A 22,501-nucleotide genomic window follows, 5' to 3' on the forward strand; every position below is an offset into this window, starting at 1 on the left:
GTCGCCATTTTCCGACACCGGTAACATTATTATTTTTGCGTCGATGGAGTTGAGTGAGGACTTGTTTTTTTTCTTGATGAGCCGACATTTTCATTGATACCATTCTAGGTGCAATATGGATAATTGATCACTTTTCATTGTATTTATATTGCTATAAAATAATGTGCTACTTGTATCGGTCGGTTTTATTACTTACATAGCACATTTCATGTTGATATTTTTTCCTACCTAAGTGATATCTCACCTCCCTTATTATCTGCAGTATTTTATATATCGGCTCATCTCCTTCACATTCAGGTCCTTATAATATCAGAACCTCTCAGTGGAGATCTTCTGTATAAGAGAATTTTCCTGATTGCCCCGTGAAGGATGGATATGGACAGGGACAAGATGGCGGAGAGGATATTACACCTCACTCTAGAGATCCTCTTCCGGCTTACTGGAGAGGTCAGAGATTCTGATGACGTCACATTACATCATTCTTATCTATGGGAATAACAGATGGACAGAACTGGAGAGGTGAGGACTCTGGAAATGTCTGTAGTGAGATTAATTACTGTGTCTCTCCATAACCAGGATTACAAAGTAGTGAAGAAGACCTCTAGTGAGCGCTGTCAGGCCCCTGTGTCTGAGGGATGGGGAAGACCCCTGAGCCCAATCACGGGGCCTCCACCTCACCCCCCGATACATGAGGACATCAATGATCAGAAGATCCTAGAACTCACCTACAAGATGATTGAGCTGCTGACTGGAGAGGTGACACTGCTGGGAATGCTGGGACATTATACAGTAACGCTATGAAGGGATCGGGGGTGACGGTATCATTGTATGTGTCAGGTTCCTATAAGGTGTCAGGATGTCACCGTCTATTTCTCCATGGAGGAGTGGGAGTATTTAGAAGGACACAAAGATCTGTACAAGGACGTCATGATGGAGGTTCCCAAGACCCTCACATCACCAGGTAATAGACAGGACTAAATACACACGGCCTATAAGTATCTGTATGTAAGGAATGAATTCAGTCTCTGTATGTGTCTCCTCCAGGTCTATCCAGTAACCGGACAACACCAGAGAGATGTCCCCGTCCTCTTCTCCCACAGGACTGTAAACAAGAATATCCCGATGTTCTTCAGGATCATCAGGTAGATGTAGAGAAGGTGCCATGAAATCTCCCTATGATGTGTAGACGGCTGTGAAGGTCTTATGCTCAGTCTTGTTTTATCCACCAGTGTTATGTTTTATACTTGTGTAATGAGAGCGATGGAGATGGTAGTGTAGCACACCGGGGTCGAGGGGTTTTCACCTGACACATCGCCGGGCCAGGGGTGCGGATCCTCTGCATCGTCACAGGCCAGCCTTGCCCAGTTTCGTGATCCTGAGACGTACAGGAAGGGAGGGAAGGCGGTGGACGGGTTTGTAGGATGGAGGGAGAGGGCGGTGAGGACACTCTTTTTAGATCTGGTGTGTGTCAGTCTATGAGCCCTTCCTCCTTTGTTGTGCTAAGTATCGGATCTCGTGGCATGAAGCACATGGGGATCCCGGTGTCAGTAAAGTGTCCCGTTCTGTATGCTGATAGCGCGATTCCAATGTGGGGCTGGTCCAACACCCTCAGCCTCAGATCCTTTATGCTATTTAGCGGCAGACTCGGTTGGACAGGTCCGGTGACTCTTCTAGCCGTTCCCGCGACCCTTGCAGAGTTGGTAGACAACGTAAAGTATGCCTGCCCTAGGGTTCTATACCCCAACAGTACTGGTTCTGTGGAAGCAGCCACCTGCTTCTCCCCAGCGACCGTGTTCAAACATCTTGGCCCACAGAGCTGCTTCGCGGCATGTCTGCTTTGCTCTGTGTCTAGAGCTGTTCTCTCCTTTTGTAGTTGTGTTGTGTGTTCCAAGCTGTTGCCTCCAGCCACTGCATCGGCTGGTTCACTACTCTCACTAGGTCAACCTGCGCTTCCCACTGTGTCCTCCTGACCCCCCCGGTGGTTGCTTCTCCCTGACCCTGAGTCCCCGTTTCCAGTAGATCAGGGAGCCCCTGGTGCGTTGGCATCCTGTAAACCCACTGCTGTAGTGACCCCCTACTGTGACGCGACCCTGGCACGGTCCTCATTGAGGAGGGCAACCCACTGTAACTGTGTGTATGTGTGTTGGTGGAACTGGTACCGACCCACCTTGAACCCGGGATAAGTACTACACCCTAATTGAGGTGCAGTACCCTGTGTCACCTGAAGCCTCAGGGGCAACCACAGCAGGATTAGAGCTGATCATAGATGTGACTTCTCCATCTGTCTGTGACTTTTGGATCACATTTATCCCGTTCTCTACACTGAACACTTACATCAGGGTTTCGACACCAGGTTATCAGACAGAGAGAGGTCACCCCTATCCTATGGGTCAGAAGGTCACAGCGCAAGCCAGCACTAGTTGGATCTGCTTTGCCTTCCACTTAGCTGTTCATACTATCCTCATGTTGGCGCTGCTAGGGTTAAGCAAACCCTTGTGTCTTTCTTGGCTTACCATCCTGAGTTGTCTCATCTGCTCTGATTTTTGCACTCCCCTCTGGTATAAGTTCTCACCACTTTACCTCAGTAGTTGCCAGTGATAACTTGCTTTTCCATGGTCCTGGCATGGAGGTGTCAGCCATGGAAAGAGAAATTGTTTTGAATTTGATTTTGGAGATTGCTGCCTGGACGTTTTCTTTGGTGTCTTCCTATTGATCATCTCCCTTTTTATTAATTTCTTTTTCCACCCCCATTTTTTACCACTTGTTGTTTGGGAATGCAGTTTCTTTTTCCTTTGTCTGTCGTATTCCTTTTGTGTCATTATCATAAAGCAGGACTAGTGTTCCTCCTGCCCTGCTCACTAGACACAGTTGTGATTAGGGTAAGATGCGATAGACATGTGATTGCTGCACAAGAGGAAAAAACCTGTCTTGGGACATCGGGGAGCTCAGGGTTGCTCAGAGTAAGTGACAGGGTTTATCCTTCCTGTTCTTCCCTAGAGGCAGTGGCTCCCACCCCATCTTTCTCATGATACACCGCTCAGCTTCTTTGTGGAACACAACAACCAGGAACTGCCCTGTATTTGTAACTGGTGCCTACCTCAGAGGCTCTGGTGATGACTGGGTCGGCACTTAATCATGCCCCCCTGGATTAGCCTGGTTCAGGGCGCAGTGTGGCCCTCACACAACGTATTATCTTGACAGGTTTACATGTAATTATTCAAATGAAATGATTCAGATGAAACCCCCAAATGATCCATTCACTGTGATGAGGAAGCAGAGTTAGGGGTGCTTCACACACAGCGAGATCGCTGCTGAGTCACGGTTTTTGTGACGCAGCAGTGACCTCATTAGTGATCTCGCTGTGTGTGACACTGAGCAGCGATCTGGCCCCTGCTGTGAGATCGCTGCTCGTTACACACAGCCCTGGTTCGTTTTTTATTGTTGCTCTCCCGCTGATAAGCACACATCGCTGTGTGTGACAGCGAGAGAGCAACAATCCTGAATGTGCAGGGAGCAGGAGCCGGCATCTGGCAGCTGTGGTAAGCTGTAACCAAGGTAAACATCGGGTAACCAAGGTGGTTATCCGATATTTACCTTCGTTACCAGCCTCCGCCGCTCTCACGCTTCCAGCGCCGGCTCCCAGCTCTCTGCACATGTGGCTGCAGTACACATCGGGTAATTAACCCGATGTGTACTGTAGCTAGGAGTGCAGGGAGCCGGCGCAAAGCAGTGTGCACGGCTCCCTGCTCTCTGCACATGTGGCTGCAGTACACATTGGGTAATTAACCCGATGTGTACTGTAGCTAGGAGAGCAGGGAGCCAGCGCTCAGTGTGCGCGGCTCAGTGCTCTCTGCACATGTAGCTGCAGTACACATCGGGTAATTAACCCGATGTGTACTGTAGCTAGGAGAGCAGGGAGCCAGCACTCAGTGTACGCGGCTCCCTGCTCTCTGCACATGTTGCAGTACAGCGACGCGTGTCGTTATGATCGCTGCTTCGGCTGCTGTTTTTGACAGCTAAGCCGTGATCATAACAGCGACTTACAAGGTCGCTGTTACGTCACAGAAACTGGTGACGAAACTGCGACGTCGTTGTCACTGTCGCTTAGTGTGAACCCAGCTTTAGTCTGGACTCCTCATGGCAGTGCGGCAATCATCCCTATCTAGTGAATGGTTATCTCCAGTAATTGTATTATTACACCGGATTCTTTCTGATGTTACATCGTCATCTTCTCCCCATTCAGGACCCTACAATATCGGATCCTCTCAGTGGAGATCTTCTATATAAGAGAATTCTACTGATTGACCCATCAAGGATGGATATGGACAGGGACAAGATGGCGGAGAGGATATTACACCTCACCCTAGAGATCCTCTTCCGGCTTACTGGAGAGGTGAGAGATTCTGATGACGTCACATTACATCATTCTTATCTATGGGAATAACAGATGGACAGAAGTGGAGAGGTGAGGACTCTGGAAATGTCTGGAGTGAGCATTATTACTGTGTCTCTCCATAACCAGGATTACACAGTAGTGAAGAAGACCTCTAGTGAGCGCTGTCAGGCCCCTGTGTCTGAGGGATGGGGAAGACCCCTGAGCCCAATCACGGGGCCTCCACCTCACCCCCCGATACATGAGGACATCAATGACCAGAAGATCCTAGAACTCACCTACAAGATGATTGAGCTGCTGACTGGAGAGGTGACACTGCTGGGAATGCTGGGACATTATACAGTAACGCTATGAAGGGATCGGGGGTGACGGTATCATTGTATGTGTCAGGTTCCTATAAGGTGTCAGGGCGTCACCGTCTATTTCTCCATGGAGGAGTGGGAGTATTTAGAAGGACACAAAGATCTGTACAAGGACGTCATGATGGCGGTTCCCCAGCCCCTCACATCACCAGGTAATAGACAGGACTAAATACACACGGCCTATAATTATCTGTATGTAAGGAATGAATTCAGTCCCTGTATGTGTCTCCTCCAGGTCTATCCAGTAAGAGGACAACACCAGAGAGATGTCCCCGTCCTCTTCTCCCACAGGACTGTAACCAAGATACCGATGTTCCTCAGGATGTGTTTCCTCCAGATCTATCCTGTAAGAGATGTCTACTCATGTACTTTCTGCACTCATTTGTGTTTACATTTTTAGGTTTTCGGCTCTGGTTTTTTCAGCTGTATTTTCTTTGCTTCTGCTTCTTCTGCTGTTTGTTTCTAGTGTCTTCTCTATGTCGTTATGATGGCAACTCAAAGACCTGCAGAGGGTTCATGAATAATAATAATAATAATTTTATTAATTTATATAGTGCTATTAATTCCACAGCGCTTTACATACATTTTCAACACTGTCCCCATTGGGGCTCACAATCTAGAGTCCCTATCTGTATGTCTTTGGAGTGTGGGAGGAAACCGGAGCACCTTGAGGAAACCCACGCAAACACGGGGAGAACATACAAACTCCTTGCAGATAGTGTCCTTGGTGGGATTTGAACCCAGGACCCCAGCGCTGCAAGACTGCAGTGCTAACCACTGAGCCACTGTGCCGCCCGTGAATATCCTGTTTCCCCGAAAATACGACCTACACCAAAAATAAGCCATAGCATGATTTTGTCGGATTTTTGGAGAATGCTTGAAATATAAGCCCTACTCCAAAAATAAGCCCTAGTTACTGTCAGGGCCAGTGTTGGAAGGAATCAAACTGCACAATTTCTCAGGAACCCCACTCTCTTATGGACTCCATCAGTTGTATTCTAAGGTTGATTGTTTAAGGACCTTTGATGATTTAAAAGTCATGTGACATGATGAAACCAAAGGTCTCTTAATTGCAGGAGTCTAAAAGAACTCAACAGGACATAGACTGGCATGCAGGACTGGCATTAGGGGAAAGGGAGAGCAAACTGGGAAATTTCACAGGCCCCCATTCTCCTAGCAGCCATAGTGTTTATACGCCAATTATAGGACTGCTTAAGGACCTTTTTAACATCATATCATGTGACCAAAGGCTGGTGTCTGTGTCTGTTCATGCCAATTTTAACCAGCTTTGCCAAAATGGGCAGAGCTTGGCCAGTACAAGGGTGTGATGCCACCGCTTCTCTAATTCATAACAAACTGCGATGTTCCCTATGCCAGAAATCTCACTTCAGTTCCTGATGTCATTTGTCAGTGTACATCGCCGGTCTTGATGAATTGGAGCGCTAATGTTTATCTGGACAGACCGCAAGACCCTGCTACTTGCTTTGGCTACAAAACCTAAGGATGGGCCATCAATGTTACAGTCCCGGACAATCCCGTTAAATATCCGGCATCTGTCTAACTATTTTATGTTCGTCTTTGAAAAAAAATTCTTTGAAATTGTCTATGTTGTGGATCAATGTTACAAGGAGATTTTTGCAGGTTTTGCCAACTGTCATGGCGGCGTCAGGATCTGTGTAATTTATAGATTCTGGTACTCTGCATGTTAACTTCTCTGATATCCGTGAGCAGCGCAGGGAGACGCAGGCTTTGAACTACAGGCTTGGGCAGGCTAGTAAGAGTTATTTTCTGCTGGGTTGCTTGTTATAGTCTTTGATCACATACTGTAGAGGAGAAAGTATCTATCGCTCCCCTTCTGTATATGCTGGCTGGACTATTCCTCTAATGCCAGCTATAGGTTACCTATACTGGTCTGGTGAGGTGTTGAGATCCAGACTTACGGGTGGTTGTTGTGTATTATTGCTGTGAGCTGTTATGGTGTTAACCCTTGTTGTCTTTTTGTTGCTGCCTTTCTGCATTTCCATCATATTCCCGCCCCTACCTTTCCCGGGGGATAACAGATTAGATCTGGTCAGGAGAATAGTAAGGCATGGGACTCAGGCATCTCAATCTTCAGGGGTAATCAAGAGATTAGGAACAGTTTAGGGTCCCCTAGCGTGAGGGACAGTATAGGAGCCCCCTGTCCCTCATTATCCTGCAGTCATATTGTGACAATCAATCAGATTATTTACTGTAGCACATTCCAGAGAACTGGTGCTAGGAATGGGAGATTCAAAGTAACGGAGAAGTAACTCTTAGATAGGGATGGGAGATCCCGATTTTTAAAGATTGGGGATTGTACCGATCACATAGTGATTGAGTGCACAATGCCGATCACGAGCTTTCCTGGAAAGCTCGTGTTACAGATCGGTCAATATCGGGACCAGGGGCTGTAAAAAGAAAGCACAATAATAAAATATAAAACTTTATGATCATACTTACTGGTCACATGACTATGACGTTTTCAAAGGTCCTCTTAACTTCCGGGGGTATTCACTGCACTGCTCGTCACTTGGCAGTCATCGGCTGTTTTTGGCCGTGTTCGTGGTGATATCAGGGTTCACCCGAGTCCATGACTCATAGACTTGATTGCACTTTGACTGTCACTGTGCGAGTGTCGCATCGCATCACGGCGCTCAATCTCCAGACAGCAGCGGGTCGGCTGCATGTCATTCCATGCAGCTGAAGCGCTCCTGTCCTGAGATCAGTCAGTGCGGGGTGATGCCCATGCAAGACGCCAGTGCAATCATCCCCTCATTGTCCGCCTGCTTGCTCTGTACAGAGCGATGTAGCAGAGCTGACAATGCTCTCTGCTTCTCGCTATGTTTAGACTGTGTCTGTACAGAGTGATGAAGCTGACAATGCTCTACCTGTGGATTACGTCGGACTAAGGATTTTTTTTTTCATTATAAAGATGGATCCTCTAAATGTTTTTTTTTGTTATATTTCTAAAAAAAAACCTTTTTTCTGTGTTTTTTTTAATTTTTTTTACTGTTTAATAGAAATTCATGGTGGCCATGTCTAATTTGGCGTGACACCGTAAATTTTGGGCTTCGTACCATCTGAGAATACAAAGCTGGTATTAATCGCTTTATTACCCAGCGTGCCAGAACTACCAGGGCCACTGAATGAGACGGGTAAAGCGTCTGGAAAAGGCGCTAAGTAACAATGCGCTATCTCCAGGGGCAGCGGCGGGCTGCCGAGAATCCCAGCCCCCAGCTGACTGGCTGTCATTGACTGGCAATCAAAATATAGCGAGAGCCCATGCATTTTATTTTAATTTTTTTTTTTTAAATAATTAAAAAAAAAATAAATAATGGGCTTCCCTGTATGTTGATTGCCAGTCAGGTAAAGCCAGGCAGATGGAGTGGAGGTGGCAGCCCGTAGCCATCTGCTTCGTCTGTGCAGAGTAACAAAAATACCGCGGAGCACTACGGTATTTTTTAAAATCATTTATTTTTATACAACTATATATTGTGTACATTTTATTTATAAAAAAAAAATAAATAAATAAAAATATATATACACACAGCTTTGGCAAAAGTTAAGAGCCAACTGCAAAATTTTCAGTTTTTCTGATTTTTCTCTTTATAGGTACCGTATTTTTCACTTTATAAGATGCACCCCAAATTTAGAGATAAAAAAAGGTAAAAAAAAAAAAAAAGGGTGCGTCTTATACTCCGGTGTTGTCTTACAGGAGAGGGGCAGCAGGTGGAGCGGGCTCACAGGAGGCAGAGGTTGTGCTGGCAGGCGCAGCGGCGTCAGTTGCGGCAGGCGTGGCGCCGTCAGTGGTGGCGGGTCAGTGGTGGCAGGCGCGGCGGCATCCGTGGCAGCAGGTGCGGCGGGTCAGTGGTGGCGGCGGGTGAGTGGTGCAGTAGGCCGGTGTGTTGAGTGTCCCAGTGTCTCCACGGTTGCGTTTCAAATGATGGTGCCTGGAGCAGCGCTTGCGCAGATGGAGCTCTTGTCCAAGGGCTTAATCTGCGCACGTGCTGACTCCACAAGCAGCTCGTGCACAGATGGAGTCTTCATCATAGACCTAATCATAAATGCTACCCATAAAATTAATTTTATTAGTTATAATATTTAAAAAGTCAAAAGGACATTCGGCCAAACAAACACACAGTGTGTGTGTAGTGCGGAGTATACACACTTGGTGAAGAGGTACTCCAGGGCTACAGCGAATATCTGGTTAAATATCCCAACTCGTACAGTTCTAAAATTCAGATAACACGTGTCTGGTGCAAAATCCTTAGCCCTACGCGTTTCCCCCCACTTGTAGTTTGGGGTTCATCAGGGGATCAGGTAATGACAGCCGGGAGCTGAATCTCTTCCAGTTGTCCAAATAGCCACCTATAAGGGAAAGCGGAAAACTCATAAGCCTCTAAATCTATCCCAAATAGGAAACATTGTGCCCAGAATCATACTGTCTTACCCATAGGAATCCCGTCTGTCCGTTTTCTGTGTCCCAGCTGGTTAGTTAAAGGGGTTATCCGGCTTATTTTGATTTTTTTTTTTATTATTTCCCTATTGGGCTACATTAGGGCAGGTAAGTAGATACAGACCACTTACCTGCCCTGCTGTCAGCCCCTCTCCCCCGGCTCAGAGCGGTCATGTGACCGCTCCTGCCGTGATTTTGCTGCTTCCGGTCATTTCATATCAACATGGGCAGGGCCATGTTGACATGCAAATCTGGCAACAGCATGTTGCCGCCCTGCTGGGCGGGTACAGTGCATGAGTCCCCGCCCCCCTTCCCTGCACCCTCCCACACATTCCCCCGCACCCATGCTCTCCCCGCAACCTCCCCCTGCACTGCTGTAGGACCCGTGAGCTGAGGGGAGGGGCCTGCGGCTGCCGTGGTGTCACCGCCAGCACCGGGCCCCCTGCTCAGGATCGCACATTCAAATGTACCGGCATCACAGATCACAGATGCCGATATATTTGAAAGCATGGTGCTGGAGTCTCCGCCTTGTTTCCCTGCAATCTCCCCTGTATTCCCCTGCACCCTCCCCACATTCTTACTCTCCACTGCCACTGCTGTGGGGCCTGTGAGGTGGGGGGAGGGCAGTGTTACCGCAAGCACCGGGACCCCTGCTCAGGATCGCGCTTCAAATGTAGCGGCATCACAGTGATAAGAGGGAGCGCAGCGCTTCTTCTCATCACTGTCCTGCTGTCTGTGTCTGACAGTTCAGTGCAGCGGTGACGTCACTACTGTGCTGATATGTCCAGACCAGACAGCGTGCGAACGTGCAGGAGCGGCGGTGACCGAGGAGGGGTAAGTTTGTATTCCCTACATGTGTTCCCTATGGGGGTAGGGGGGGGGTCGGTGCAGAACGATGGTGGGGGGGTCGGTACAGAGCGCCGTGTGTGTGGTGGGGGGGGTTACAGAGCCCTATGTGTGTGTGGTGTGCAGAGCCCTAAGTGTGTGCGCGGACTCTGCACCGATGTGTGTGCGGTGCAGAGCCATATGTGTGTGTGGGGGTGCAGAGCCCGATGTGTGTCTGCGGTGCAGAGCCCTATTGTGTGTGGGGTGCAGAGTCCGATGTGGGGCTGTTATTTGCAATGCTGTAGTGATAACAGGTCAGGTGCTGGGGCAGAATACTGACAGGAACTGTGTGTGCAGGGGGCGGGGCTGGACACTGAGGCCGGGCGGTGCCAGCTGTGACTGGGAGGTGTGGCACAGGAAGTGGTCAGTTTGCTAGAGCTGAATGTAAACAAAGCTGCAGAGAATAAAGGGTGAATTCAAGAGGAACAAAAGTTAGAAAACAAAAAATAACAATGTAGGGGTGATTTATATGACAATACAGCTCAGATTAGTTTAACAAAAATGTTTGAGTTTATGTTGGACAACTCCTTTAACCTGAGTGCAGAAGGTGGATTCCTTTTTTCTCTGTGCTGTGGCGCGCGCTCAGTCCAGTAGGTTTTTAAAGGAAACCATATGCTGACTTCCGGTAGAGGCAGCCATGTGGTAATTACCAACCACGTGGTTCCTGTAGTGATCAGTGCGTCCCCTGGATCCAGCCTGGTATCCAGGGAGGATCATGTGACGTCAGGGGAGGAGTAAATGCCATGGGTTCACATCACTGCGTGTGACCCATCAGAAACGAGCCCGCCTCCCCTCGCACGTCCCCGCGCCCCCCGGGGGGAGGCCCGTCGCACGTACGCTGGAACGCAACCTGCGTCCCAGCACAGGCACAGACAGAACGCCCACACAGAGGGCAGGGCGGAGGTGGGGAGTGGGCACACGTCCCCCGACAGCCACGCATAACAGTGTCACACTGCAGGGGGCTGGGCGCCGATCACGTGGTCCATCAGGCCAGAGGATCCACCTCACAGTACTGCTCCGTAGAGGGGAGGATCAGATGACAGACTGGGCAGGAGTTAACCCTTAGTGCACAATAAGTGCCTCAACATGTATGCAGCAGCATCTCTCCAATTGAGGCACAGCAAAAGCTGAAACAAGATACAGCAAGCCTCAATAGTATAAAAATAGATCGGGAAACTCATATAGTAGACTGCCACCAGAGTATTACGGCTCCCTCCTAGTATGACTATAGAGTAAAGCACTATTGCATAATAAAGGGACCATATATAGGTCCTAAATTGACTGATATTCAGAGTATTTGGGGGAAGCCTGATGATCTCCTATCAAGGTAATCTATATATAGGAGATGATTAATATATGTGGGCAAGACAGAAATGACCTCCGCCGCTCCCCACCTCCGCCCTGCCCTCTGTGTGGGCGTTCTGTCTGTGCCTGTGCTGGGACGCAGGTTGTGTTCCAGCGTACGTGCGACGGGCCTCCCCCCGGGGGGCGCGGGGACGTGCGAGGGGAGGCGGGCTCGTTTCTGATGGGTCACACGCAGTGATGTGAACCCATGGCATTTACTCCTCCCCTGACGTCACATGATCCTCCCTGGATACCAGGCTGGATCCAGGGGACGCACTGATCACTATAGGAACCACGTGGTGGGTAATTACCACATGGCTGCCTCTACCGGAAGTCAGCATATGGTTCCCTTTAAAGACCTACTGGACTGAGCGCACTCCGCAGCACAGAGAGACCAGGTATCCACCTGCTGCACTCAGGTTAACTAACCAGCTGGGACACAGAAAACGGACAGACGGGATTCCTATGGGTAAGACAGTATAATTCTGGGCACAATGTTTCCTATTTGGGATAGATTTAGAGGCTTATGAGTTTTCCTCTTTCCCTTATAGGTGGCTATTTGGACAACTGGAAGCGATTCAGCTCCCGGCTGTCATTACCTGATCCCCTGATGAACCCCAAACTACAAGTGGGGGAAACGCGTAGGGCTAAGGATTTTTGCACAAGACACGTGTTATCTGAATTTTAGAACTGTACGAGTTGAGATATTTAACCAGTTATTCGCTGTAGCCCTGGAGGGCTACCAACCAATAGTAGGCTGGGTTCTTCCCACTAACCATTTTTGTATACTGATTATTTGTATGCGACTGATATTAGATCATCTATATCTGTTTTAAATTCATACTGTATCAGACAGCTCCTCTAGTTTGATATCCATCTATATGGGCTGTAATTTTACATGCTGGGAAACCTGGTCTGTATGCTGGAGGCTCGCTCCTAGATACAATTTGTACTGGATTGGAGTTACATTTAAAACTCTAACAGTGGTACGTTTTTTCCCATACGCTATCAGTTAATTTACGTGTGTCCGGTATTTATGCTTGATCTATTTGCACTTTGAACCTTTTTGATAATTGGTGGTAGAATGTTTTGAGGTAGTTAGGAACAGAGAGGGTGAGCCGACGTGGAATGGGGGCACCACTAAATTAGGGTGCTTAAAGCCCCATTGCTAGGCAGGACTGAGAGGAGGGATAGACAGCACTCCTGGTACCCAACCTAAAATATCCTTTAATATTTTGACCTTAGGCTCCCCCACTATCTTCCTATACCTCTTCACCAAGTGTGTATCCTCCGCACTACACACACACTGTGTGTTTGTTTGGCCGAATGTCCTTTTGACTTTTTAAATATTATAACTAATAAAATTGATTTTACGGGTAGCATTTATGATTTGTTTTTTCTCAGATAAAGTACCCTTCTATACGGTTTTGGTCTATTTTTCATCTAAGACCTCCATCTGTGCGCGAGCTGACTCCTGCCGCCATCATTTGAAACTGGGACCACGAACATATTGGAAAACCAGCTGCACAGAGTGGCAGCCAGCAAGCCACCCACACAGAGAAGCAGTCGGCATCGACCGGCACCCATCTGCCGCCTGCACGCAGGCACCTGGCGGCCGCCCGCCCGAACACAGGTACCCCGCTGCTGCCTGCACGCAGCCACAGGCACCCGGCCGCCTGATTGCACCTGATCGCCGCACAGACAGGCCCCCCAGGTAGAAATATTCGGATTTTAAGATGCACCCCTCATTTTCTTCCCAAATTTTTGGGAGGAAAAGTGCGTCTTATAATCCGAAAAATACGGTATATTTTTGAGTAAAATGTAAATTGTTGTAAAATAAATACAAAATGTTTTGGTTGGAAATTCGGAGATGTTGTCAGTAGTTTATAGAATAAAAGAACAATTTACATTTTACTCAAAAATATAAAGAAAAAAATAAGAAAAACTGAAAATTTTGCAGTGATCTTTTTAATTTTTGCCACAGCTGTGTGTGTGTGTGTGTGTGTGTGTGTGTGTGTATATATGTGTATGTATATATATATATATATATATACAGTTACAGCTTAGGGATAGCACTTTCTATCAGTCCTTTTAAGGGCTCATACCGGCAGGGTCAGAGCCATAGGTGACAGAGTTTAAAACAGAGTTTAACAGCTACACAAGATGACAGCGTCTGTGTAGCTAAGGTCAGGGATTTCCTCGCTGCATTTCCCCATTAGGAGGGAAAGAAAGGCAGGCTTCCTTTCCTCTACCCAGAGACCCACAACCCTGCCACTGTACCCTCCTGCCCTTTGCACACTCAAAATCTGTAAATTGGACTTCTGTATTGTCCCACTAGTGCAAAGATACAGTTAGGTCCAGAAATATTTGGACAGTGACACAATTTTCGCGAGTTGGGCTCTGCATGCCACCACATTGGATTTGAAATGAAATCTCTACAACAGAATTCAAGTGCAAATTGTAACGTTTAATTTGAAGGTTTGAACAAAAATATCTGATAGAAATTGTAGGAATTGTCACATTTCTTTACAAACACTCCACATTTTAGGAGGTCAAAAGTAATTGGACAAATAAACCAAACCCAAACAAAATATTTTTATTTTCAATATTTTGTTGCAAATCCTTTGGAGGCAATCACTGCCTTAAGTCTGGAACCCATGGACATCACCAAACGCTGGGTTTCCTCCTTCTTAATGCTTTGCCAGGCCTTTACAGCCGCAGCCTTCAGGTCTTGCTTGTTTGTGGGTCTTTCCGTCTTAAGTCTGGATTTGAGCAAGTGAAATGCATGCTCAATTGGGTTAAGATCTGGTGATTGACTTGGCCATTGCAGAATGTTCCACTTTTTTGCACTCATGAACTCCTGGGTAGCTTTGGCTGTATGTTTGGGGTCATTGTCCATCTGTACTATGAAGCGCCGTCCGATCAACTTTGCGGCATTTGGCTGAATCTAGGCTGAAAGTATATCCCGGTACACTTCAGAATTTATCTGGCTACTCTTGTCTGCTGTTATGTCATCAATAAACACAAGTGACCCAGTGCCATTGAAAGCCATGCATGCCCATGCCATCACGTTGCCTCCACCATGTTTTACAGAGGATGTGGTGTGCCTTGGATCATGTGCCGTTCCCTTTCTTCTCCAAACTTTTTTCTTCCCATCATTCTGGTACAGGTTGATCTTTGTCTCATCTGTCCATAGAATACTTTTCCAGAACTGAGCTGGCTTCATGAGGTGTTTTTCAGCAAATTTAACTCTGGCCTGTCTATTTTTGGAATTGATGAATGGTTTGCATCTAGATGTGAACCCTTTGTATTTACTTTCATGGAGTCTTCTCTTTACTGTTGACTTAGAGACAGATACACCTACTTCACTGAGAGTGTTCTGGACTTCAGTTGATGTTGTGAACGGGTTCTTCTTCACCAAAAAAAGTATGCGGCGATCATCCACCACTGTTGTCATCCGTGGACGCCCAGGCCTTTTTGAGTTCCCAAGCTCACCAGTCAATTCCTTTTTTCTCAGAATGTACCCGACTGTTGATTTTGCTACTCCAAGCATGTCTGCTATCTCTCTGATGGATTTTTTCTTTTTTTTCAGCCTTAGGATGTTCTGCTTCACCTCAATTGAGAGTTCCTTAGACCGCATGTTGTCTGGTCATAGCAACAGCTTCCAAATGCAAATCCACACACCTGTAATCAACCCCAGACCTTTTAACTACTTCATTGATTACAGGTTAACGAGGGAGACGCCTTCAGAGTTAATTGCAGCCCTTAGAGTCCCTTGTCCAATTACTTTTGGTCCCTTGAAAAAGAGGAGGCTATGCATTACAGAGCTATGATTCCTAAACCCTTTCTCCGATTTGGATGTGAAAACTCTCATATTGCAGCTGGGAGTGTGCACTTTCAGCCCATATTATATATATAATTGTATTTCTGAACATGTTTTTGTAAACAGCTAAAATAACAAAACTTGTGTCACTGTCCAAATATTTCTGGACCTAACTGTATATATATATATACATACATATATATATGTATGTATAAAAATAAATGATTGAAAAAATGACGTACATAAAGCAGATGGCTACGGGCTGTCACCCACATCTGCCTGGCTTTATTTTGGCTGGCAATCAAAATACAGGGAAGCCCTTTATTTAAAAAAAAATATTTTTTTTTGCCAAAAAAAAAATGACGTGGGTTTCGCCATATGTTTGTATGCTAGTCTTGTACAGCAGACGGGTACGGGCTGCCCCCAACCTTTAGCTGCCTATTTGTACCTGGCTGGGAACCAAAAATATAGGAAAGTCATTTTTTTAATTATTTCATGAAATAATTTTAAAAAAAAATTGATGTGTGCTTCGCACAATTTTTGTGTCCAGCCAGGCACAACTAGGCAGCTGGGGATTGGAATCTTCAGCGCAGGGTAGCCCAAGCTTCCCCCCCCCCCGCTGCAAATTGCAGTCTGCAGCCACCTCAGAAAATAGCGCTTTCGTAGAGGCGCCATCTTCTGGCGCTGTATTAACTCGTCCAGCGGCCCTGATGGCAGGTTACAGGCTATGTAATAAGGGGTTAATACCGGCTTTGTTTTACCAGCTGGTGTTAAACCCAAGATTCTTAATGTCACGCAAGTTTAAGCCGGCCATTAAGAATCTCCAATAAAGGGTTAAAAAAAAAAAAGACACCAGACAGAGAAAAAATTACTTTATTAGAAATAAATACACAGACACACTTAGGGACTCCATCTTTTACTCCCTCTCACCCCTCCACGATCCTGGTCTTCTGTCACTGATCTAGCTCTGCTATATCAGAATGCACGGAGGGGAGGAAGAACGCTGCTGCTGCTGCTCCCGCACTGTCTAATCACTCAATGAGTGATCAGAGGCTGCAGGTTAGTAAGCGGTAATGTCACCGTTGCCACCATTGCCATAGTAACCTAACGAACGGGTTACTATACTATAGTAACGGTGATCTCTGATCACCTTATTCCCAGCGCCGCTATTAATCACCGGCTGTGGCAGCCAATCCCTGCATGTGGGCTGATGCAGGGAGGGGGAGCTGAGCATGTACCCGAGCATCTCGCCGGTACACAGCGGTCGCCGAGTTTACAGAGTACTGAGATGCTCGGGCAAGCACCATGTACCGGCGAGCATGCTGACACTACAGGACCTTTGCACGATGTCATAATCATGTGACCCAGTCTGTAGCCAATGAGATAATACAACATTCCCACGTGACTAATCACATGGCTATGATGTCACAAAAGGTCCTTTGGTTACTGGGAGACCACAGCGATGATCGTACTCAGAAGCAGCAGGAGACAGAGTGCAGGATACGTTCGGGACCTGTAAGTAATGTTTATTATTAACTGTATTCTTTATTTTAAAGCCCCCCCAACACCCCGCCCCATCCCATAACTGTAAAGTCCAAGATCGGTGATCGTACGCAAGATCGTGTTATCTCGATCCCGATCTACAAAATGATCCTACGAGTCTCCCCGATCCCGACCATCGGGGGGATCACCCATCACTATTCTTAAGGCCCCTTTACATGCAGCGACATCGCTAACGAGATATCGCTGGGGTCACGGAATTTGTGACGCACATCCAGCGTCGTTAGCGCCGTCGTTGCAAGTGACACGAGCGACCGCTAACGATCCCAAGTTCCGCAAATATAGTTGATTGTTGACACGTTGTTTCTTTCCCAAATATCGTTGCACTTTTGGGACGCAGGTTGTTTGTCGTTCCTGAGGCAGCACACATCTCTACATGTGACGCCCCGGGAACGACTAACAGCGTTCCTGCATCCTCCGTCAATGAGGTTGGAGTGACGGTTATGCAGCTGCTCTCCGCCCCTCCGCTTCTATTGGTGGCCTGCTGTGTGACGTCGCTGTGACGCCACACGAACCTCCCCCTTAGAAAAGAGGTTGTTCGCCGGCCATAGCGACGTCGTTAGTAAGGTATGTGCGTGTGATTCGCACTACCGATATTGTCCGCCACGGGCAGTGATTTGCCCGTGACACACGCACGACGGGGGCGGGTGCGATCGCTAGCGATGTCGCTGCGTGTAAAACAGCCTTTAGATGTCGAAATTGGACAACAGATTCAGAATACATTTTTTCTAATTTAATTTCTGATGTTATGGTTCAAAAAAATGTACTTTCAAGATATCATTAAAAATATTAACATTGTGTTTATTTTTAGCAGATGACTGTATTGAGAGTTCAGATGGAAATCTATTATCTTCAGAATTTAAAACAGAAGATCAAAGTATCACACATGATACATATGAAGAGCATGCTGTTGTCCCAAATATACCTCCAGTCCTTCCTCAGAAAGCTTCATCATCAGATCTTTTCAAACAAGTCAAAAATTCCGATTTATCACAGATTTGTAAGCAAAACAAAAGTTACAGAAGGGATGTGGAACATGAAACGGCTCCTATAAGGGTGAAACCATTTTCATGTTCAAAATGTGAGAAATGTTTTACCAGAAAATCACATCTTAATATCCATCAAAAAACTCACGCAGGGAAGAAGCCATTTTCATGCCCAGAATGTGGAAAATGTTTTATTCAGAAATCAAACCTTGTTCGGCATCAAAAGTCTCACACTGGGGAGAAGCCGTTTTCCTGTTCAGAATGTGGGAAATGTTTTAATTGGAAATCAAAACTTGTTGTGCATCAAAGATGTCACACAGGGGAGAAGCCATTTTCATGTTCAGAATGTGGGAAATGTTTTACTCAGAAAATAACCCTTGCTAACCATCAAAAATATCACACAGGGGAGAAGCCATTTTCATGTTCAGAATGTGGAAAATGTTTTATTCGGAAATCGCATCTTGTTATGCATAAGAAAAATCACACTGGGGCGAAGCCATTTTTATGCTTGGAATGTGGTAAATGTTTTACTAGTAAATCAAGTCTTGTTGACCATGGAAAACGTCACACAGGGGAGAAGCCATTTTCATGTTCAGAGTGTGGGAAATGTTTTCATTTCAAATCAGATCTTGTTAAGCATCAGAGATGTCACACAGGGGAGAAGCCATTTTCATGTTCAGAATGTGGGAAATGTTTTACTCAGAAAATAACCCTTGCTAACCATCAAAAATATCACACAGGGGAGAAGCCATTTTCATGTTCAGAATGTGGAAAATGTTTTATTCAGAAATCGCATCTTGTTATGCATAAGAAAAATCACACTGGGGCGAAGCCATTTTTATGCTTGGAATGTGGTAAATGTTTTACTAGTAAATCAAGTCTTGTTGACCATGGAAAACGTCACACAGGGGAGAAGCCATTTTCATGTTCAGAATGTGGGAAATGTTTTATTCGGAATTCAAGTCTTCTTCAGCATCAAAGATCTCACACCGGGGAGAAGCCATGTTTATGTTCAGAATGTGGGAAATGTTTTAATTGGAAATCAGAACTTGTTGTGCATCAAAGATCTCACACAGGGGAGAAGCTATTTTCATGTTCAGAATGTGGGAAATGTTTTATGCGGAAATCAGAACTTGTTGTGCATCAAAGATGTCACACAGGGGAGAAGCCATTTTCATGTTCAGAATGTGGGAAATGTTTTAATTTTAAATCAGAACTTGTTGTGCATCAAAGATCTCACACAGGGGAGAAGCCATTTTTATGTTCAGAATGTGGGAAATGTTTTATGCGGAAATCAGAACTTGTTGTGCATCAAAGATGTCACACAGGGGAGAAGCCATTTTCTTGTTCAGAATGTGGGAAATGTTTTATTCAGAAATGGCATCTTGTTAAGCATAAGAAAAATCACACTGGGGCGAAGCCATTTTTATGCTTGGAATGTGGTATATGTTTTACTAGTAAATCAAGTCTTGTTGACCATGGAAAACATCACACAGGGGAGAAGCCATTTTCATGTTCAGAATGTGGGAAATGTTTTATTCTGAAATCAAACCTTGTTCAGCATCAAAGGTCTCACACTGGGGAGAAGCCATTTTCATGTTCAGAGTGTGGGAAATGTTTTATTCAAAAATCACAACTTGTAGTGCATCAAAGATCTCACACAGGGGAGAAGCTGTTTTCATGCTCAGAATGTGGTAAATGTTTTACTAGGAAATCAGGTCTTGTTTACCATCAAAAAAATCACACAAAATAAACCATTTTTATGTTCTGAATGTGGCAAATGTAATTGTCAGAAATCACATTTTGTTAAACATCTTAAGAAGCCGCACAGGGCAGGAACCTTTTTCATGTTGTGAATAATTGAAATGTTTAACTGGTAAATCAAGTCTTGCCCACATCACAAAACCAACAGAGCAGAGCAGCCATTTTTGCTTTCAGAATTTGCCAAATGTTTTTATCATTAATCAGGTTCTGTTGTCAGATGAGTCACACGGCAGAAGCCATCATGATGTACCATAATTCAAAGGGTTTTATTTTTAAATCGGCTACAGTTCCATGAGTAATAAATTGTGAGAAAAAGAACCATTTTCTTCTTCTTTTTTTCAATGAAATTATTGGGGGGTTTTTAACCATAAGCTACACCTAGGTTTTGAAGGAGGAATATAGGGAAAAAAATAAGACAAAAAATGTGGTCATGAAGCACTGTTATGGGTAGGATCTGCTACTGACACTGTTACGGGGATAAAATCCCCCAATTCTGTACTAATGTCCTCCATACTGGGACCCTTCCAGGTATATTTATCTCCCATACTCGTATATAGGTCTTTCATCCTGGTATATATGTTGCCCATCTTTATCCCATCCTGGTATATATGATCCCCATCCTGTTATATATGGATCTTTTGTCTTAGTATATATGTCCCTGTAACAGGGTGAAAATGTACATAAGATAAACTTGTATGTTTGTTAATGAAGTATTGTATATTTATGCTATAACTTAAATGGCCACTAGTTGTCACTAGAGGGCAGGCACACTGCTAGACAGTAATGGGTTACATTAGGTTTCCCTGGTAACATAAACAGAGACAGTTAAAATTTCAGTTAGGATCTGGAGACTGCACGAGCAAGAAGAGAGTGACAGGAAGAAGGCTGCAAGAGAGGGAGAAGGTTGTTGAACTCCTGTGTTCTGGACAAATAGGATTGCCTGTTGTTTTCATTGGACTCCTACTTCCCTGATGAGGGGAATTCATCTGAGCAAACTTTTCTCCAGAAAGTGCTTGGATAAGGTCATCTAAGAGTGAATCAGAAGCAGTCTGAGGGAGACCAACACCATCTTGGATGGAAGACTTTTGTGAGTAGCAACTGACCTGAGACCAATCGGTGTACTAATAGTCAGTTAGGGACAGAAAGATAGGAAGAGGACACATTGAAGGAAGACTATTCTTTGAAAGACTGTTCGCTGACAAGGAGCTTTGCTTGTTTGTTTATCTGGAGCCATTTGCTCTGACCCGATATTTATCAGAAGTTAAGCTGTGTTGTGCTGATAATAACAGACTATTCTGCCTTTGCTTCATCACACTGTCTGGGGGCAGTGAGGTACAGAGTATTGCATAGAGGTACATGTACATAAATTCACTTGTTTCTTACTGTATATGCGAAGTTGGCCGGGTACCCTGATTGAATTGTAAAGATAAGGGGAGGTGGGTGTAAGATTATATCCTTGGAGGGATCACGTGCTGTTATCTGTAGTAGTGCACTAGGGTAAGCCCCATTTATAGATAGGGGAGGGAGTGGTATAGCAGGGGGGAAAAAATATAGTCTAGTTCTACTCTACAGACCAACACTTGAAGCCCTCCAAGTTGCATAAATTGTTATTGTTTATTCCGGGCTGTTGTGGCCCATAAGTTGTAAGAGAACTGTTTTTTTAAATATTTTTTAGACTTATAAAGAAAACTATTATTCACCATCTTTGTGTCCCTGGGTTTTCTATAGTGCCATCCAGGGCCGGCGTCAGCACGCGGCATACCCGGGCAAATGCCAGGGCCCTGGAGAGCTGGGGGGCCCACTCGGCCTCGTCAGTTCTGCTGCCCCCGGGCCAAGTTCCGGGGACCGTAGTCCTTGGCACTGGAAACTGTGGCTGCCGGCCCTTTAAGGCCCGCAGACCACAGCGTTCACTGTGTTCTCCTGCATTGAGCATCATCTGCAGGCGGAGCTACCGCCCGGCGTCCTGCTCGGTCGAACAGATGAAGGAGTCACAGTGCCAGCCAGCGACCCCCAGCACATCGCTTCCCTCCAGCGCTGTGTGGGCCCCATCTTCACCGTGACCTGATCAGTATGTGGGACATCTCTCCCTCCCCGCCCCTCCCTGTCCCCCGTGCGTGTGTGGGCCCCGCAGAGCCGCATGTGTGGGCCCTGCAGAGCCGCTTGTGTGGGTCCCGCAGAGCAAGGTGTGTGTTTGTATGTATGTATGTATGCATGCAGCAGAGCAGTATGCGTGTCTGTATGTATGTATGCATGCAGAGCAGTATGCGTGTCTGTATGTATGCATGTATGCATGCAGCAGAGCAGTATGCGTGTCTGTATGTATGCATGCAGAGCAGTATGCGTGTCTGTATGTATGCATGTATGTATGCAGCAGAGCAGCATGCGTGTCTGTATGTATGCAGCAGAGCAGTATGCGTGTCTGTATGTATGTATGTATATATGCAGCAGAGCAGTATGCGTGTCTGTATGTATGTATATATGCAGCAGAGCAGTATACGTGTCTGTATGTATGCATGTATGTATGCAGCAGAGCAGTATGTGTGTCTGTATGTATGCATGCAGAGCAGTATGCGTGTCTGTCTGTATGTATGCATGTATGTATGCAGCAGAGCAGTATGCGTGTCTGTATGTATGTATGCATGCAGAGCAGTATGTGTGTGTCTGTCTATATGTATGTATGCAGCAGAGCAGTGTGTGTGTGTCTATGTATGCATGCATGCAGCAGAGCAGTATGTGTGTGTCTGTCTATATGTATGTATGTAGTATGTATGTAGTAGAGCAGTGTGTGTGTGTCTGTCTATATGTATGTATGCATGCAGAGCAGTATGTGTGTGTCTGTATGTATGTATGTATACAGCATAGCAGTATGTGTCTCTGTATGTATGCATGTATGATGTGTATCTATGT

General features: G+C 45.9%; 2 protein-coding genes across 2 annotated transcripts; both read left to right on the top strand.

Annotated features, from left to right (window-relative positions):
• Window positions 1–501: 501 nt before the first annotated feature.
• On the top strand, window positions 502–4,444 carry LOC142313114 (uncharacterized). The gene is made up of 4 exons (XM_075352099.1): window positions 502–756; window positions 838–961; window positions 1,045–1,142; window positions 4,244–4,444. The coding sequence occupies exons 1-4, from the start codon at window positions 502–504 to the stop codon at window positions 4,442–4,444; spliced, it is 678 nt and encodes a 225-aa protein (XP_075208214.1).
• Window positions 4,445–4,808: 364 nt separating this feature from the next.
• Window positions 4,809–21,236, top strand: LOC142312436 (uncharacterized). Its single transcript, XM_075351378.1, has 3 exons — window positions 4,809–4,907; window positions 4,991–5,101; window positions 17,656–21,236. Exons 1-3 carry the CDS (start codon window positions 4,823–4,825, stop codon window positions 19,581–19,583), a joined length of 2,124 nt encoding a protein of 707 aa, XP_075207493.1. The 5' UTR covers window positions 4,809–4,822; the 3' UTR covers window positions 19,584–21,236.
• The last annotated feature ends 1,265 nt before the right edge of the window (window positions 21,237–22,501 follow it).

Source organism: Anomaloglossus baeobatrachus, chromosome 5, assembly GCF_048569485.1.
Source record: "Anomaloglossus baeobatrachus isolate aAnoBae1 chromosome 5, aAnoBae1.hap1, whole genome shotgun sequence".
Lineage (NCBI taxonomy): Eukaryota > Metazoa > Chordata > Amphibia > Anura > Aromobatidae > Anomaloglossus > Anomaloglossus baeobatrachus.

What these genes read in the sequence shown, in the direction of transcription:
- LOC142313114 (XM_075352099.1), top strand. Translation starts at nt 502, where the DNA reads ATGGACAGAACTGGAGAGGTGAGGACTCTGGAAATGTCTGTAGTGAGA. An exon ending in CAAGACCCTCACATCACCAG is followed by an intron (nt 962 to 1,044) that starts GTAATAGACAGG and finishes TGTCTCCTCCAG; the next exon opens with GTCTATCCAGTAACCGGACA. An exon ending in ATGTTCTTCAGGATCATCAG is followed by an intron (nt 1,143 to 4,243) that starts GTAGATGTAGAG and finishes CTCCCCATTCAG; the next exon opens with GACCCTACAATATCGGATCC.
- LOC142312436 (XM_075351378.1), top strand. Translation starts at nt 4,823, where the DNA reads ATGGAGGAGTGGGAGTATTTAGAAGGACACAAAGATCTGTACAAGGAC. An exon ending in CCAGCCCCTCACATCACCAG is followed by an intron (nt 4,908 to 4,990) that starts GTAATAGACAGG and finishes TGTCTCCTCCAG; the next exon opens with GTCTATCCAGTAAGAGGACA. An exon ending in GTTTCCTCCAGATCTATCCT is followed by an intron (nt 5,102 to 17,655) that starts GTAAGAGATGTC and finishes GTTTATTTTTAG; the next exon opens with CAGATGACTGTATTGAGAGT.